Genomic DNA, 19,205 nt, shown 5'->3' on the forward strand with positions numbered 1-19,205 from the left:
TTCAACGGGACTCCTCATCTGAACCACTGATTTTTCAGTTTGATGGATGAACAGAATAGATTTGGCTTGTTTCAAACAAACTGAATTTTGTTTCGTTTTTCTTTATACCGAAGTAGTTTTGTTTGGGTCCCATGAAACGTTTCAAGATTCATTTCAAAATGACATTTCTAAAATGTTAAAATGATAAAAAACCCATTTCAACTTTTGGGTTTTTTCGTCTGAAACTATTTGCTGAATTTGACCCAAAACTTGCATTTTTCAGCAGATTTACTAATAAACTGAAGAACTTTGCCTAACTCTATTTCTAAGTTTCTGCAAGATCAGGCCCTATATACATACATATACACTTTACCAACCACTGCAACACAGTTCCCTCTGTGGTAGAGATGGTTTAACAAGCCATAGTAGCATTATGTAACATTTCGGAGCAGGAAGTGAAGAATCAGTACACTTAATCAACTGAAAGTATATCCTCAGTCCTCTTAAAAGAAAAATAGAGATATTCCACACATTTGCGAGAAGCAAAAGAATGGGGAAAAACAGGTGAGCACACTGTGCATGATGAGCACAACTGCCACAGCATTGGGCTTGTTACTGGTCAGCCAACTGTTCAACTCTTATCCTGGAAGGTCTACAATTTGTATTATGGGAATGCCTAAAGGCTCCACCCAGGAAGACACTCTCTGATACACTCAAATGTAGTTTTTGGATGGATTACCTAGTCTAGAAGTTCTCAGCCTTTTCCATACGGTGACTCCATAGTACATCAGAAAAAAGACTTTTCTTTGGGACAATTCTCCATAAAGAGAGGGTGGTTTCAGCTCCCTAGAGCTTGTTCACAATCCCCAGGCTGAGAATTGCTGATCTAATCTAGGTTAGATTTAAATTAAAGTGAGGGTAGAATTTTCAAAAGTGCCTAAACCCCATTTTCAAAAGGTATTTGGGTATTGCTCTGCTCAGCGTTGACTTAGGAAGTCTAACAATCATTGCCAAAAAGGAATTCCTAAATTACTTTCAAATATGAGCTTTAGGCTTCCTAAATTAGGGCATGCCTAAAAGATGAGTTAGTGTGAAGCAAACTGGGATGGAAATCTACAACACTCCCGTGTGCCCCACACTCAACTGACCATGTGAACTCTGCTGTTGTGTATTTAAAGTCCCTTAGTGTGCTGTCCACATGGACAGCTAGTGCACAGCATGCTGGAGTGCTGTAGATTTACATCTGAGCTTACCATACAATAAGCATTCAAGCAAACCTCCCTGTGGGCACTTTTGAAATTGTATTTCAAATCCAGCTAGATAATATTTTTTTAAAAATGAAAATGTCAATTAAATTGTGTATTTGTCAGCCTTGACACTATTTACAAGGTAACAATTTTTTATATTTAATTTGAGGCCTATGTAGTATAGCAATATTTCCTCCAGTTCTCTTTCTGGAAATGCATTTGCCAACAGAACCCAACGGAAACATTTATACTTCAAAAACCTGCATGCTTTTCTTTCCTGCCTTGAAGTCACAGGAACAGCAAATGAGAAAACAAACTGGAAAAAAAACAAACCAAACGACAGCAATTATTGTAAATGACCCCAAATTAGAGGTGACTGGATAGATAAGCTCAGAGTGCATATTAGTGCCTCAAAGCATGTGAAGTGCAAACATTAATACAGAGAAAGATCCTATCACGATTTTGTTTAAACGGCTTGCCTGTGTACAAATGAAGCCACTTGATTAAGTAGTGCCTATAATTCCTACATTCCATGTTGTGGGGTTTTAAAAAAAACAAAAACAAAAAAGACAGCTCAGATTAATTAAATATTTTATAGAAACTGACAGGACAAGAGAGAGTTTGTGTCATACAATAGAAACAGGAAAGAAGGAAGAATTCAAGGATAAAAACACTGACATTTCCAAGTGCTTATTTTTGAACTATAGACTGTAAAATTATCAGGCCAAATGGGTTCAAGGCTTTACCTTTCTGTTAAATGCTGGGTAAGAACCGACCCTGCACAGTTTCAAAAAGGCAGTTCAAACTTTCCCCCTCTTCCACTTAAATTTGACATTTTCAAAGAGGCCTAAGCGAGTGAAGTACTCAACTCCCACTGAAACTCATTCCTGCTGCAGTGCCTACCTCCCCTTAAAGCCCTTTCAAAAAACTCTGCTTAAGTGTATGGCTGTACTGTGGAGCTAAGTGCCACCTCAGGAATCTAGGGCTTAAATCACAAGCCCTTTCAATCCCCACAATGGGAGGAGCAGGTATTCCATCCCTTGGCAAGATCAGGCCCCTGGTGAGCACTGAAAAGCATGAGGCAGAGTGTGTATGTTCTCAATGGATGGCTTTTATTTTTAAACACAAAAACCAAATAAAGAAGCCTATCTAAAAACATAGGTACATTGTTTTATACAAAAAGAGGATCAAAATCTCTCTTGGAAAGCATTTAGCATTCCAATGCATAGGAGAATAAATATCCAGAAATGGAGAAAAGAACATTTTATATATATCTAAAACCCCACAGAAATAATTTGGCTTACTTTATTCAGTGCTCTTCAACCACTTAAGAACAGGCTTCATTTAATCTGCCGCAGTATTCCTATGCTAGAAACTAAATGTGGTAGCTTCCTCCCCAAGGTGACCTTCACTGTTTTAATGTTCTAGATATTTGCCTTCCAGGATAGATTGTAAAGTTGAGATGGAGTATATCAGATACATCCTTTGTGCCGTGAATGATATGCAAAGACCAAGCCAGCAAGGTACGTACACTAAACAAAGAGAAATAGTTTGGAGAGCAATCACAGAAAGTACATTTCAAAATGCGGAATGAAAGAAGGTGTTCTCCATTTAAAAGATGGCAATTATTGAGTTCTATTAACCCTTCTTCTTAACACAACTCACCGCAATAGGAAGTTTTAAAGAGAAGAAGCAGAAGAAAGGAAAAGCACAATGTCAAATTTCAGTGCCTCTGAGTTGAGGCTATTTACTTTAATTATACTTTGAAAAAGACAGTAGCATATTATGGACCTGAAACAACAGGTATAAAAGAGAGCACAAGGGAACAGTATTGTGCAGGAGCATTCACATTTACATCAGCCACTACATTTTAATTCTAGCCCTAAGTCTCAAATGCAAAATTAAAGTGAATAAAGCCTTCAACTACCAGAAGTGGGGTTCCAAAGAGGATGGAGCTAGGCTGTTCTCAGTGGTGGCAGCTGATAGACCAAGAAGCAATGGTCTCAAGTTGCAGTGGGGAAAAACTTTTTCACTAGGAGGGTGGTGAAACACTGGAATGCGTTACCTAGGGAGGTGGTGGAATCTCCTTCCGTAGAAGTTTTTAAAGGTCAGGCTTGACAAAGCCCTGGCTGGGATGATTTAGTTGGGGTTGTTCCTGCTTTGAGCAGGGGGTTGGATTAGATGACCTCCTGAGGTCTCTTCCACCCCTAATCTTCTATGATTCTATGAAAAGGAATCGAAAACCTAAAAGTTAAAATGCACTCTCAATCTGTGGAACCCAAAAGCATGTTCTAAATAGCACATCAAATTAAGTAATACCAGCGTGAGTTAGTCATGCCAGTCACAGAAACACAGCCAAAATGGTCTCTGAAGAGGTATCCAAAGGTAGGAAGTGGGACCCTGGAAAGCTCCTCGAATGCATTTGGCTGGTGGAGGAGCAGATCATTGGGTTCTCTGGTCTTTAAGACACTGCATTCAGCATAATAGTCAACCTGGCACTGCTGCTCCCTTGAAAGAAAATCTGATTGGGGGAAGTGGCTGGCAAGGCACTTCCCAGAAGAACATTCCCTGCTGTGAGGGTGAAAGGAAGCCTTGCCCTAGGTATGAAGGCTCAGCCTAAGGCAAAGAACAAAGGGTTGTAGTTTGGAAAAAACACTACAACAAGCTCACTGGCAATCAATTAACTCCAGGTAAAAAGCCTAGTGTAGACATACCCTGAAGCTCCTGTCTGATGGAGGAAGGCATCAGAGCCTGCAGTTGGAGACCTACATGGGGGGGTGGGAGTGGAGGAGGGAAATGGGGCAGAACTGAACTGGCGACTGATGGTTTGTCTGGAAATCTAGAGGGAAATTGATTGGATCATGGGAGGGAAAATAGGTATGTAAAGCGGAACATGATCTGTGCCAGTGCATGGTCGGAGAAAGTCGCAGATGAGGGAAGGGTTAAAATTGGGCTTGAGCCCATTTTGCATAGCATTGTGGGGGTGGGGTGGGGGGGAATTGCAAGGGAAGGTAATGAGCTCCTGGCTGACAGGTGTGGGGAGCGGGATGTAGAGCATGTCTATATGACATAAAACAGGAACCATGTCTATTTTTAATACCACTTTTATTAAAGTAATGCATTAAACATTACATAAAATAGATTTAACGTTTGTGTGTCTGAAGACAGTCCTAATTCTAGTGTATGAAATACTGTTCTTTTAAAAGGGATGCAAAAAAGTGAGTGTACACTTTAAGCAGGGCTAGAGTCAATGTTTTAAGCCGCTGGGGTGATAGCAACTCCTTAGGACTCTTGCTAGTGGTAGTTTTCTAGGGGGGTGTACTGAATTAGCATATCCATACGCTGCCATATCCTCTCCCCATCCAACACCACGCTCACCTGGGGAGTTGCATTGGCCCTCGGGGAGCTCCCTAACACAGGGGAAGGTTAACAATTCCCTGCACTGCTGCAAGCACTCCCTCCAGCCTGATTTTCCGCTGCTAGGAGTCCTGGGCCAGGATGTGTGAAAGCCGCTCTAAGTGAATCTATGTCAGCTTTTCATTATTATTTTATTATTGTAGTACTCAGCGTATATGCAATGTGCCCAGCCATTTGATGGTGTCATCATCAGCCAGGTGGAGAGCAGGCAGTCTGTTGTCAAAACAAGTGGGCACTCATCAAGGATGTGACAGTCTGAATTGACCGCAGCTGCATCACGGGTCATTAGAAAACCCTCATTCAAAGAGACTGGCCACACAGTTGCCCTGTCCCATTCAAAACCGGTTCCGAGATGACCACAGGTACCTTGGCAGATTAAACCCTGGTGGACACATGGTTGGGTCAGTGACAAGAGAGCGATTAACAACGGTCATCACTGACCAATTGTTGCGCCAAACAGATTCCACTGTCGCAAATGCCCATAAAGGGCATCGCGAAGACAGGTGAGCTGGTGGGTGGTACTATCGTTGTGCCCGTTGCTCTAGTATCTAAGCCCTTCACAGTCTTCAGTGTATTCATCCTCACCGTGTGAGAAGGGGAAGTCCCATTATTTCCGACTGAGGCACGGAGAGACGGACTGACTTGTCACAAGTCACACAGGAGGCCTGCGGTAGAGCAGGGAATCGAACCTCGGTCTCTGGAGTCCCAGGCTAGTATCTCAACCTCTGGGAGGAAGGACAGTCTATGGTACAAGACTGGGAGTCAGAAGATCTGGAAAATCTGCCCACACACTTCCGGTGGGACTGTGCCTCCATCTCATCTGTGCAGTGGGGACAGTATTTCCACACCTCACAGGGGTAACCACGAAACCGATTTCTTTGAGAGATGCTCAGATACCGCAATGACGGGAGCTATAAAAACACCTAACTAAAATAATGCCAATCGACTTCCAGAGCAAAGCACTGCAAATGAACTGCAACTCTGTCTCCATTTTTGCATTTGCTACCAAGCCAACTATAAGCTGAAGACCACTTGGATTTCTAAGTGGCTGTTAAAAATCTAAACCATATTAAAATATAGAATTAAAAAGTATACACTTTCAAAGATAACTGTGATCCCTTTAAAACCACATTGCCTTTTCTGACCGAATTACACGTGGTTTGGCCAACCTGCATTTTGGACATTTCAACATCACTTCTTGAATCAAAATTGGACTTTAACAGAACTATTCCTTTAGTAAAATGGCTCTTCTACGTTCCAAAATTTCCCTGGCTTTAGTACATAGACTGAAGCGGATTTAACAGTGACATAAATTAAAAGACCATACGGAGGCAGATTAGGGTTTTGTGGGGCCTCAGCAAGGCTTAAACCATGTCAATTTTCTACTCAATTTTATAATGCTTGGGATGTACCTGAAATAGGTTTATTCCTTGATATCACATGTTAATTTAAACATCTTTTTCTGTATAGGATTTTCTTCAGAGCATGGGGAAAAAGGTATGTATGTGAGAGCGTGAGAGAGAACAGGTACAGTATTTGTTTAAGGTATGTGAGGAAGATGGTGAAATAGCAGGTATACCATGTGTGACAGGGTCAGGCCAGATGGCTACAAAAGAGTGGTCGAAGGTAGATACATTAGTTCCAGGTTAAGCAGGTCCCTTTTCCCTGGGTAAAACAGGGACTATTCCAGAACACTCAGGAACTTTCTAGAACTAATTAAGGCAGGCAGGCTAATTAGGACACCTGCAGTCAATTTGGAAGCTGTTAGAATTAATTAAGGCTAATCCGGGCACCTGGTTTTAAAAAGGGTCTCTCTCCAGTTACTGAGGTGCGCACAAGGAGCTGAGAGTGAGAGGGCGTGCTGCTGGAGGACTGAGGAATACAAATGCTATCTGGCATCAGGAGGAAGGCCATGTGGTGAAGATACAGAAGGTGTTGGGAAGAGACCATGGGGAAGTAGCCCAGGGAGTTGTAGCTGTCACACAGGTGTTACACAAAACTCTGTAGACAGCTGTGATCCACAGGGCCCTGAGCTGGAACCCGGAGTAGAGGGCAGGCCCAGGTCCCCCACCATCCCCCCAACTCCGTATTGGATACAGGAGGAGTTGACTTGGACTGTGGGTCCCACCAGCGGGGAAGGTCCCTGGCCTGTCCCCTGACCCACTAGGTGGACCAGCAGAGACTGTGGGGATTGTTCTCCTTCCTTTTCCCCATGCTGGCCAACAATGAGGTTATCTGAGTGACCATCAGATTTGAGCCACGAAAGTGGCCAAACTGAGAGCTACTGTGAATCTCTGAGGCAAGCACAATCCACCAATAAGCGCAGGACCCACCAAGGTAGAGAAGGAACTTTGTCACACATGTAAGAGAAGATTACACTCTTCACGCTATGAGAACAAACACGTTGCTTATCAGCAGTATGACTATTTTGGACAAACTATATCATCCATGTGGCACCCTTATCTAACAGCCATTGTATGGAAAGGAGGCCTCTGCGATTTTTTACAAACTACATTAACCTAAGCCGTGCAAAGAGATACAATGGTAGATGTGACCTAAAGGGTGGAGTCTCAAAATTATGCATTATAATTAGTTTATTAAAAAAGTTACTCCATTTCATCAGCATCTAAATTTATTACTTCCTCCCTGTATACTTTTTTTTGCTAGAAAAAAAAAGACAATATACTGAGTTCAGATCATTTAAAGATGTAAGGCACTGTTTTTAAATCTTAAAATACGGAACTATAAATCCCTCAAATAAAATGGGAGGAGGTGGAGGTGGTTTTTAAATCCTATATATGAACTTACTGGGAAAGGCCAGGGGTTTTTTGGACCATCTAAAGGTGCATTTAGAACAGCCAAAAGAACACACTCCTCAAAATCCTCAAACAGTGTAAACTTGTGCAGCTCTGTTGACTTTAGCAGAATTGTGCCCCTTTAGTTTGAGATCTGACACTCTGAACTGATATCTTAAGGGATTGCAATTTTGGAATGCCAGTAAACACATGCAAGTGTCCAACAAGGTGACTTCTGTACAACTTTTTTTGGCTGTCCATTTATGTCCAAACTAAGGGGGAAAACAGCTGGACAATCTCGTTTTAATGAATGCTGTTTAATAGTTTTAAAAATAGAAACACCTTTGACCCTTCACTGGACCAAACCCTAGTAAAGATGTCAGCGTAACTGTGGAGGTCCAGAACTTTAGATACAATGCTATTCTAAGAGTTCTGCAAAGCATCCCAGAGAGCTCCAAACACACAAAACTTGTCCCACAGAAAACAGAAACTAACCTGAGACAAGACAAAGTGAGGGGAGTAAACAAGAGCAGAGTGAATGAAGGGGAAGGCAGGCCAGTAGTAACATCTATATTCATAATAACCTACATGGTATTGACAGAGACCATACTGAATCAAACCTGTGTAAGGCCCCGTGTTTGTCATGGAAGTCATGGATTCCGTGACTTTCCATTTCTGCAGCAGCCCGGTGCGGCTGACCTGGGAGCTGCCTGAGCATTCAGGCAGCCCCTGGGCCAGTCGCACGGGCTGCTGCTGGGACAGTCTCAGGCTCCCCACATCCGCCAGCAGCAGGAGTTTGGGTGTGCGTGGGGTGGGGTGTGTGGGGCGATGCTTACCTGGTGGGGACCTCCCTGGAAGGGAGACAGTAACTCCCCTCCCTCAGCTCCTAGCTCCACGTGCTGCCTCCGCCCATAGCCATTGCCCCCACAGCTCCCAGTGGCCGCGGTTCCCAACCATGGGGAGCTGCAGAACCCGGGCTTGGGGTGGAGCAGCAGCAGCACGTGGAGCTTGGGTCGCCACTTCCCAGGAGCTGGGTATGAAGCCTGTCCCATCCCCACACCACTGCTTCTCCCCCATCCCCCCGGGCTGCACCCCCTCTCCATCACCCACTGTGCCCCCCGGGCCATGCCCCCCCAGCATCTGCAGTGCCCCCAGGGCCGCGCCACCCCCCAAGTTTTAATCACTGGTATTTTTAGTAAAAGTCATGGACAGGTCATGGGCTGTGAATTTTTGTTTACTGATCATGACCTGTCCATGACTTTTACTAAAAATACCAGTGATTAAAACGTGGCCTTACTCATGTGCAATTGTGATATTTAAAACAACTGGAAACTGGAAAACTATTTTCTGAGGAACAAAGCAATAGGCAGACCCACACTGTTACTAAGGACTGTAAATAGTTTGACACACACACAGAGACGTGATTATTGTACTGCTCTATTCTATATGCCATTAATATTTTTTTTTAAATTCCTGTGTGAGGCTGAAGTTTTACCATTTCTCCCCAATAGACCTCTTATGAAAAAGGAGAGCAAGCCTTACCTTTGAAATAACCCTTCTAATGCCCCTAAATCATACTGAGCACGGTCCAAAAATTCGTACCTTAGTCTCAGTTCTCCTTGTGGTTCCATCTTCTGAAGTCACAATAGACACATGGGAAGTAGGGGTACCCGGGTCTTCCTCAACAGTAACAGTCTCCTCTACCATCTCCTGAGGCTCTTGCATCATTGTTATTGATGTCTGGTTGCTGGGGCTTTGCTCCTAAGAAATAAAAATGGAACATGTTTGTCATTTATATGGTCACTACTTAGAAGGGTTTGTTTGTTTGTTTGTTGTTTAAAAAACAACAAACATACAAGATGTCAGACGCCTGGAAATATAGATTCAGAAAGGAGGGTTTTACTGACCCAAGAATAACTAGCTGAGGGTAGGCTGGCCTGACTGAATAACCTCAATAAGTGGAGTTCATTTGAAATTGACATCAAGGACTCAGCATTTATTGCCCATTTACAGGAGACCATTTCTTCATATTTACACTTGATTTTCACTTTCCCTGCTATGTTCAATCTAGGATGAGTGGAGTATCTGTGCATAAAAAACACCAAACACAAAAAAACCCCACCATGCTCCACAGTAAACAGGACTATTTCTTTCAAAACATTTAACCTTATTTAGTATTAAAAACTTATTTCCAGCTGATAAAACACACTCTTCAGACCTCAGTAGCCGTGCATAGCAAAGCTATAAATAATTTATCAAGGCCTTCTAGTTACTCAGTATGCTAACACATATCTTACTTGGTCAAAAGTGATGATAATTAAGGAAATATGGTTAGCTAAAGAATCACTCAACTGAACTGGTGGTAGCAGTAGTGGGAATTTTTCCCTGCTGAATATCCTACAGTATAGACAAGGCCTAACTGGTTACACTCTCAGTTAAAGGTTGTAGTATATACACAACAGTCAACTAGGGTTGCCAGGTGTCTGGTTTGCAATCGGAACGCCCGGTCAAAAAAGGACCCTGGCCGCTCTGGTCAGCACCACTGATAAGGCCATTCAAAGCCTGGTCAGCAGTGCAGCGGGGTTAAGGCAGACTCTCCGTCTGCCCTGGCTCCGCGCAGCTCCCAGAAGCGGCCGTCATTTCTCTCCAGCTCCTATGCGTCGACACGGCCGAGCACTAGATCCCCAGCTCCCATTGGCTGGGAACCGCAGGCAATTAGGAACTGCAGGGGCAGCATCTGCGGGCAGGTGCGGCATATGGACCCACCTAGGAGCCACAGGGACATACTGGCAGCTTCTGGGAGCTGCCTGAGGCAAGTGGCACCCAGAGCCCACACCCCGCACCCTCCCACACCCCAACCTCCTACCCCAGCCCTGAGCCCCCTCCTGTACCAAAACTCCCTCCCAGGGCCCACACCCCCTCCCAACACCCCAACCCCATGTCCCAGCCCAGAGCTCCCTTATGCACCCCAAACCCCTCATCCACAGCCCCATGCCAGAGCCTGGACCCCAACCCCTTCCCCCAGATCCCTCCTGCACTCCAAACCCCTCATCCCAGGCCCAACCCCAGAGCCCGCACCCTGAGCCGGAGCCCTCATCCCCTTCCGCACTCCAACCCCTTGCCCCAGCCCAGTGAAAATGAGCGAGTAAGCGAAGGTGGGGGAGAGCAAGCAACAGAGGGATGGGAGATGAAGTGAGCAGGGGCAGGGCCTCAGAACGGACAAGGCGGAACAAGGGTGTTCGGTTTTCTGCAAATCAAAGTTGGCAACCTTATATAGTCCACTGTTGAACAGAATGAAAATTCTCTAGAAAGGATGGTTCTCTTGAGGAAGGCTACCTGAAGATGATTCTTCTGCCTCCCAAGCAGAAATTTCTGTTACGTTTTTCCTTGTGCAATTTGTGTGCCTCACATAGCAACAGAAATCAGAAGAGATATTCCTAATGGATGAATGAATTTCAGAAGTGTCACAATACATGGACAATGAAACACTGGTTTACAGCTTGAGAAATAAGACTTTTCCAAAATACTTGCAATCCTTGGCTAGGTACAATGATATAACTGTTCCTTTCATTGTACTCCCTAAAGCCAGTGGGCTGTGCACAGGTGTAAGAGTACAGAGCCTACAGCAGAATCGGGGCCTATGCTTACAAAGGTAAGTCTTACTAGATGTAAGAGGAATCTGTGATATTCCTTCTATACTTATTTCAATAATGAAATGTTTAAAAAATAGCAGTGAAGTATTATGCCCTGTGTAGAATCAATTGCAACGCCAACTGATTCTGTTAAGAAATGATTGTGGGGCATTCAAGATCTCTTTTCACTTCATATGAAAATAAAATGATGGGGATGAAACTGTTCCCATGCAGGTGTTGAGTATAAATTATGTTAAGACTTCAATATCCTGCACCTGTGAGCAGTGTCATCACTAGGAAACTACAGTGTATTGTTTTGTAGCATTTTATTTAGGAAATTACATTTCAACCCCATGGTATGCTGGATAGCATCCTAGGTGGTGACATGCCTTCTGTTGAGTCCTGAAGGAGAGACTACTTTCAAATGGACATTGTGCAGATGAACAAGAGCAGAGCTTTAAATTCTCTTGTTAGACTCCACAGGGGAAAAAATATTTCATTTAATCCTCACATGATCTGTAACCGTCTTTGAAACAAGCTGGTTAAGGTACCCTTGTTCAGTTTACTTTATTTACTGCTATATTCTGACATTCCAGAAAATATCTGTTATTGCAATTCGGGCTTATATTTTAACTAGTGAATAGTTTTCATGTCTAAGTACACATTAATATTAACCCGGTCACAGACGTCAGTACAGGTGTTAAACTGGAGGTGGACATCTCAACCAAACAGGAAAGGGGACAAATCATAAAAGGAATATGCACACTGGACCCAATTCACTGGTGGTGTAGGCAGGCCCAACTCCATTTCCCATTGAAATCACAGCACAATTAAGACTGCAAAATTTGTCAGCCTGAATATGGTTAAACCCCACAGGAAATCACTCATTTCAGCAGTTTGCAAGCTTTCATTTCTCTAATCACTACTGCCAATGACTGGTGAAACATGCAAGCATTCTGCAGTTTAAGAGTCATTTTATGTTTTATCACCATAGGCTAAAGGGGAAACTAAGTCCTGTGAAAAAAATCTATTCAGAGTTGCATATTTTCCAGGGAAAACAACAACAAAAACCATACACTTTAATTCCAGCTCCTTATAGTGAAGCCATTTTCTCCAACCAACAGAAAAGTTTCACCTTAAGTGGAGATTCTCTACAACCAGAAGGCAGTTTACACATTGTAATGCACTGAAAATTCAGAACCATCCATTATTCTTCTTCACTGTAAAACAGAATTACACAATATCCAAGTCCATTCGACATAATCCATTGTATTCCCTTCCCTGTAATCTTCCCTGCCAACTTTCAGATGGTATCAAATCCCCATACCTTTTAAAGTTGTGGCTTTTGTTCTCATTCTCTCTCACACACACTCACCCACAGCTGCATTTTGAGGCTACTGGATTACCTAGTTTCTCTCCTCCTTCCCTACATTTTTATGAGGCAAACCCTGCTTTGTGACAACAAACTTAGGAAAATTGAAGGAGGCAAAAAGTAGGTTCTTTGTTATATTTTTACTTAAAAATAATAATTAAAAAACTCCCTTTGTATCCAGGCTGCCTGTGGGCAAAGAAAATCTTTAAAGCCTAGCACTTCAACATGCGTGAATGGCAGACTAGAGCACACCGACTTTAAATGAACTTTAAATGAACACTCGTGCTTGTTTTTATCCTGTGGCTGCTTCTAAAATGATGATCCTGAGAGATTTGATATGCATTTGCATTCCTAATGTAGTGTGCTATCAGCTGGAAAAGACTGTCCTGAGCATCGAAAGATTAAAAGTTTGCCTAGTTCAAGGTAGATTTCCCAGTGCAGACAGCTACCCAGGTTGCATATGCATAGATTATCCAGGGACATGCGAGTGAAAAGGTTGGAATGTCATCCAACCTCCTGTTCCCCAAGTTTGACTTCCAGGAGGTTGCTCTTTGATCTCCAAAAGCTTTTAATGTTCTTGACTCAAGTTTTTGGTAAACAATGCAAAAACAAAAAAATGTTTAGTTTCCATTATCATGGTTTGTGCGTCTCAGTCACAGAAATCAGGACTCATTGCTACTTTCAAATTCTTTAAAAGGCATCAGAAATGAATCTCACTCTACATAGCTCCGAAAATATCCCACACACTCCTTTGCTTTACAGGTTTCTGCATGAAGTCGATGTTTCAAACATTTAACCAGTTCAGCTCAATTATTTAAGGACTTAGTACAAACCTGACTTGACGGACATTTTGATATTTGCTAGTCTGTGCAGATTTGTAAGGGTTCAAATATGGTTCCCTCAACGGCTAGTCTTAGTGGCAGTTCCTATCCTGTCATGCAGCAGGAGATTCCAGTTTGGACCCACATCCCATTCACTCCTTTGCTCACTTTGCAAAGGTACTAACAAGGCAGCCTGCAAGAAGAGGTCGTGCTTGGCGTCAGTCAGCATAGGACTTCTCATTCTGGGGATCATGAATAGTTGTCAGGGGGCTGTGACAACCTTACCCTTTCCATATTGTTAAATGGGGGACAGATCCCAATATGGAAAAGTTGAGATTGAGCCATTGCTTTACAGTGATTAAGCAACAGCGAAGACTGTCTCTGAAGAGGGCTCCTATCCAATCCTCCTCAGTCGGAAAGATGTTCAGGATTCTGACAGTTCCAGCAGGACAGAGATGTTACTCTCTGCCTTGCCTTCCAGAGATCACAACATCTCACTTAACCTTTCAAGAGTGATGGTCAGACTTCAGAAATGTGCGAGCGTTTACATAAAATCATGGCAGGAGTTCTCTTGTGATAAATGAGCATATTTGCAAGGTGTCACCAAGAGAAGTCACCGAGTGTAATGTATGAGGCACGATACAAGCCATCATATCTTTGGTTCGGCCACAAGAAAATCAGAAGTCAACACTACTTTATTAAAAAAAGTAGGTCCCAATCCAATTAGTGAGAAAGTGTATCAATCCTGAAGACTTTTCTCCTTGCTTTTTGTCAGTGGATGAATCACCTCCATTTAGCTGTGCTTAAATCTCCAGCAGTCTCTAAAAACAAGCTATTGTTAAAAAACAAAGGTAAGAGTTTAGTGCAGTTGAAATATCTTCAGACATTTCAGGCAAGAACTGTAAAATAGTAATTCTTGTTTTGTTAAAAGCAGAGTGATCTGCCATACAGAAATATCTGAGGGCCTACTTTGCATTAGATTATTGCAGTCCCTAGAACCATCATCATTTTGAGTCCTAGAGTTATCCTTCTATCAAAGTGACTATTTTATATCTACTTAATAAAAGAATAAGCTCCCCCAGAAGGATCACACATCCTGCATTGAGACAGAAAAGTTGTTTTATTTTCTTCTTTGTTTATGAAACCGTTTAAATTACAGATTACCTCTTCCCACCAAAACAGTCACTCTTCGAAAACATTCAAAGCATGTCCATCTAATAACCGTACTTCCTGCAGTGTCCTTCTGTTTAGTGGATTGCAGTGAAGGCTACATTCAGGGTACTGCTTACTACTACAAGTTACTATTAGATAGCAGGTCTGTAGGTTTCAGCAAGACAGCAAGGCTGTTTACACCAGTGGGACACTTGTCCAAAAAAGCTTAGTGTAGTCAAAGCCAAAATGTGTTGATTACTAGAAACATATTAGAAATCTGGGCATACTTAAATCAGATTATCATTTTCTAACTCAATAAAAAAGGGAATAATTCCTGTTTCCTACCCTTTGTCTGACTTTTCTAATGAAACCCTAATCTTTGCAATGGCTTTATATAATAGACTACTTACATGTGTAAAGTTAAGCGCACAAGTCAGTCTTTGCAGGATCAGATGTTCAAGATCAATCTAATCTTGAATAGATACTTCAGATTAAGGTAGGGAGTGAATTTAAAGAGCAATAGCTATTGCAGAATAACTCCATATGTAGACACGCCCTTACACTGTAAGCTCTTTGGAGCAGGGACTATTATATCTTTACAGTTTCTAGCACAACAGGAATCTACACTTGGTTGGGGCCTGCAGGTCATACTGAATTACTGCTAATAATAAACGGAAACTTTATCTTTTAAGTGCTCATGTTCAGTGTGTTCTGCAGTTAAAGCAACTGTCACTTGATGCGGAGCCCAAGCGAAATTGGGTCTTAGTTAAGGCACTCTATTGTGTGATACAGGAGGTCATCTGACGATCTAGTGGTCACTTGTGCTGTTCAACTGTATGACATGGGCACTCACAGAAGCCACATCCTGAAGTCAGTCAAGTCTTCACAAAAGAAAAATGTTCCCCAAATCAAAAAACAAGCTCAGTTAGCACAAGATACCATAATGAACCAAGCTGTACGCCACAATGCACTAGCTGGTCTCGGAGCAGTTTCACATTCTCCTTTCCCTTCAGATACAAATATGATAAACAGGTGAATACAGAACGATGCCAAAGGCCTTTAAAAGCCAGTATTAAAAACTGGACTTTTCAACCACCAGAAATAGCGAAAGAAGAATTTTGGAATGGACCAGTGCAATTCATGATCTGAGCTCTCCTCAAGACACCACACCTTTCAGGGAAAGAAAGAAAGAAAGAAAAAAAATCAAACGGAACAAGAAAAGTAGTAGTAATATTCATCCCTGAAGTCCAGCAAAATACACTAGGGCTCTGTTCAGCCATGGGTAACTGCCCATCAACAGGCAAATCTACAATCTCTGCCCAGCAGTCTACAAAGAGAGCTTTTATGCTATTTTAACAATCTGAAGTGTCTCAGTTAATGGAAGACTGGTCAATTGGCCCTCAACTACATCTAATTGACTGGAATGATGGATGAAGCTAAAGGGGAAGCTGACCCACTGAACTTTTCCACAAAGCTAGAAAACGGCAGAAGATTGTAAACAGTGTTTTAAGAATGGAAGTGGGGGAAAAGAGGGATTCCAGAGGCAGTGCCTCCTTCTTAACCTGCTGGATGACCCACGTAATTATAGGCCTGCTGCAAAGTTGTTTTTGGAGGAGAGAACAAAAAAACCTGAACCCAAGGCAATAACAAAAATACCCTATTCATTGCGCTCCACCTCAGTATTTTTCTCTCCCACTCTCCCCCCTTTTCTCCATTAGCTGAAGGCTAGTGTGCTGCACAGCTCCACCACGCAAGCTGGCCCTCTGGATCAGAAAGGGCAATTTGTCACTTTCACAAGAAAGAGGTCTCGGTTCTTTATCGTCTTGTCTTGCCACAGCAAGGATTTTTTCAGATCATTTTGGTGCTAACTGAATATGCTGAGGCTTTAAATCCCAGCCATCTTCAAAGTAGGTAATGTTAATCACCCCACTACATTAAAAGTAATGCTCAATAACTATGATGAATGATAGGTGCCCGGTGACCTTCAGAACACTGTAATTACAGATAGCCTTTAAAACCGGGAAAGAGACGCATAGAGCATGTACTGGAGCAAATGACCTAAACCATCCCAAATCTGTTTTGATGAGCACTCAGTTTAGACTTTGAATGTTGCATTGGGAACAAAATGAAACCGCTATAAAGTAGGTATGATTGTAGTTCAAATCCCACTAAGGCTCAAAGAGAAACTGAAGCTGGTGTATTTACACAGGAAGATCAGACACTGAATTGAAAGAAAAGAAATGAACAGAGGAGCCTTTCCCTTTGCAACGTTGATACAGAGAGTCAACTTACTCTGCCAAAAGAACATGAATCTTCTGACCTCTACAGGAAGCAGTACTGGGAGAGGCATTAAAACACATGTTCCGAGTAGTGCAAAGAACAAGGTGTGTCTTTGGGTACGTCTACACAACACACAGATCAACCTGCAGCAGCAAGTTTCAGAGCCTGGGTCAAGTGACTTGGGCTCATGCTGGGGGGCTCAAATTAGCAGTGTAGACTCATTTAGGGTTGGGCTGGAGCCCAAGCTCAGACTCTCCCCACTCACCAGGTTTTTTGAAGCCTGAGCTCCAGACCAAGACAACACTTCTATTTTGAGCTCCAAGTCAGTTGACTCAGGCTGTGAGACTTGTTGCAGCGGGGGCTGGGTTTATTTTTTTGCTTAGACAAAACCTTTACAAGAATAAGTAATTACTGTTCAAAACAAAACTTGGCACTCTATTGCACCTTCCACCCACAGAGCTCAAAGGGATTTTCAGACAATGAATTTAGTTCAACATTCCTGAAAGGGAAGAAATGAGGCAGATGTGATCCTTACTGTACTGATGGGGAAACAAAGGCATATCATGCTTTAGTAACTTGCCCAAGGTCAGAAGTTTGTGACAGACCTCAGAATTGAACCTGGGTATCCTGACTCACACTCCAGTGCCTTAGTCACAAGACCATCTTTTCTCCTAAATGGTCCATCAGCTCAGCTTCAGGAACTAGACTCAATAAGAGCGTTTTTTTCCAAACACCATTTTTTTATTAAAACAAAAACAAAAAAACCCCACAACATAAGGCAGATTGCATTCTGGGTAAATCATACTTCTCTTGAAATGCAGCTTATGTTGCTATAGCTTAGTATTTAAATCAGGAAAATCTGTCGTCCACGAGATCATATTAAATGAATGGGAAAACTCTATCTTACTGTGATTGCACAGATAATGATCTTTTTCCTTTCCACTACTGTAGACCTGTAATTTGCTAGCCAAGTGCTATGAGCAAGCCACGGGCTAAATGAATACTACAGCGAGATTTACTAAAAAAAAAAAAAAAAAAAAAACAGTAGCTAAACACACTACGAATATTTGACTAAACAAACAGCAGTTGTGTACTGAGCTCAACGTGACCCAGGCTCGTACTTGCAGTCTTCCTAGGGTCTTCAGATGAGCTAGCAGAAGCTAAACCGATGGAGAGTTTTCCTGGGACAAGGTTACGTCACGGATCACTATCTTCCAGCAGAATTTTCTTCTTCTCTACCTGCTGCTTATTTAATGGTGGCACACAGGTTTGTTTGTGCAGGAGGTCAGACTAGACGATCGTAATGGTCCCTTCTGACCTTAAAGTTTATGATTCTACATGTCCTGGTGACTTATATCAAAATCAGAACAAAATTCAGTGCAGTCTCCCCCTACCCGCACTCTTGCCCATGGATGACGTTTGAACTACATAATGAACTAGGTCAAGCAAAAACCCCAAACCCTTCCAAACGGAACAGTAAAAATAAGTGGATCACTGATGAAAGGCTGTTCTACAGCCTAAATTCGAAGAGTGGCATTTCTTAAATAAATCATTTCTTATTCTGGGGAGTACAAAGTGATTGATGATGAATCTCATCATCACCCATCCCATAAAGAAGGAACTGGCCAACATTTCCCACTATTAAGCACCAAAGTAGGTTTGCTTGGAATTAAGAAACCAAGTCAGCATCAGTCCAAATAACTCCTCAGAAGATGATCCATGTTAAAAAAAGAAAAGCAGCTATTTTCTGAACTGAACATAGCAGAGAATGTGTGATCAGCTTCTTAACACAGTATTATATATCCCCAGAGAGTAAAAATGTGACAGCAGGAAAGTAACTTCATGGGAGATCTTTGGATGACTACAAGTCCAGTTGAAAGCCAAGAGACACAAGCAAGCCAGCAAAGCCAGGGGCTGCTTCTTTTACTGTAAACTTTCTAAAAGAAAGAAAAAAAAAGAAAAAGAAAAAAAGATTCCAGCAGAAAGTCCATTTTACAAGTGAAATGGGAGTTACTGCATTATTGTAACAACCCAACAGACTTGACTGACAATTTTTCATTTTCTTCCTTTGAGGCCATTTTATCCTGCTTACTTTCATCCACCTTGAAATATATAGTAAAGGGGTTATCTTGCAACCCTTACTTATGCCAGCAGACAGTCTTTAGACACACAGGAGAGACTGCTTGAGAAAGTACAGGTGGTTCATATAAGGAAAAGGTTGCAACACTGGACCCCAAACTAGTAACATGGACTGACAACAAAAGAGGAGGCTGAGAAGGGGGAAAAAAATGAACACTCATTTAGAGCCAAATCACAATGTGGAGGGGGGAAAACGGTAACTGAGGCACCAACAGATGCAAAGAGAATAAATTATTTAATTACGTATACACCTATGCTAAGAGCCCGAGTAACAAACAAGAGGAATTGTAATTGCCCATTTATGAACATAAGTTTGACCTGGGGAAGTAAGCTCCTCGTCCACCCGGGGAAGTAAGCTCCTCGTCCACCCG

The 19,205-nt window shown here is 42.4% G+C and overlaps 1 protein-coding gene across 5 annotated transcripts in view; it reads right to left on the reverse strand.

The window, feature by feature from the left end:
* ARVCF (ARVCF delta catenin family member) overlaps positions 1-19,205 on the reverse strand; it is a 449,123-nt gene that overhangs the window by 135,801 nt on the left and 294,117 nt on the right. For all 5 annotated transcript variants that reach the window (XM_084649105.1, XM_084649104.1, XM_084649102.1 and 2 more), the window contains one exon: positions 9,041-9,199. In XM_084649105.1, the coding sequence (XP_084505231.1) occupies positions 9,041-9,166 (126 nt within the window). In that variant the 5' untranslated portion in view covers positions 9,167-9,199. The remainder of the gene's footprint in view (positions 1-9,040; positions 9,200-19,205) is intronic.

The sequence above is a fragment of the Lepidochelys olivacea genome (assembly GCF_965140295.1).
Source record: "Lepidochelys olivacea isolate rLepOli2 genome assembly, chromosome: 15".
NCBI lineage: Eukaryota > Metazoa > Chordata > Testudines > Cheloniidae > Lepidochelys > Lepidochelys olivacea.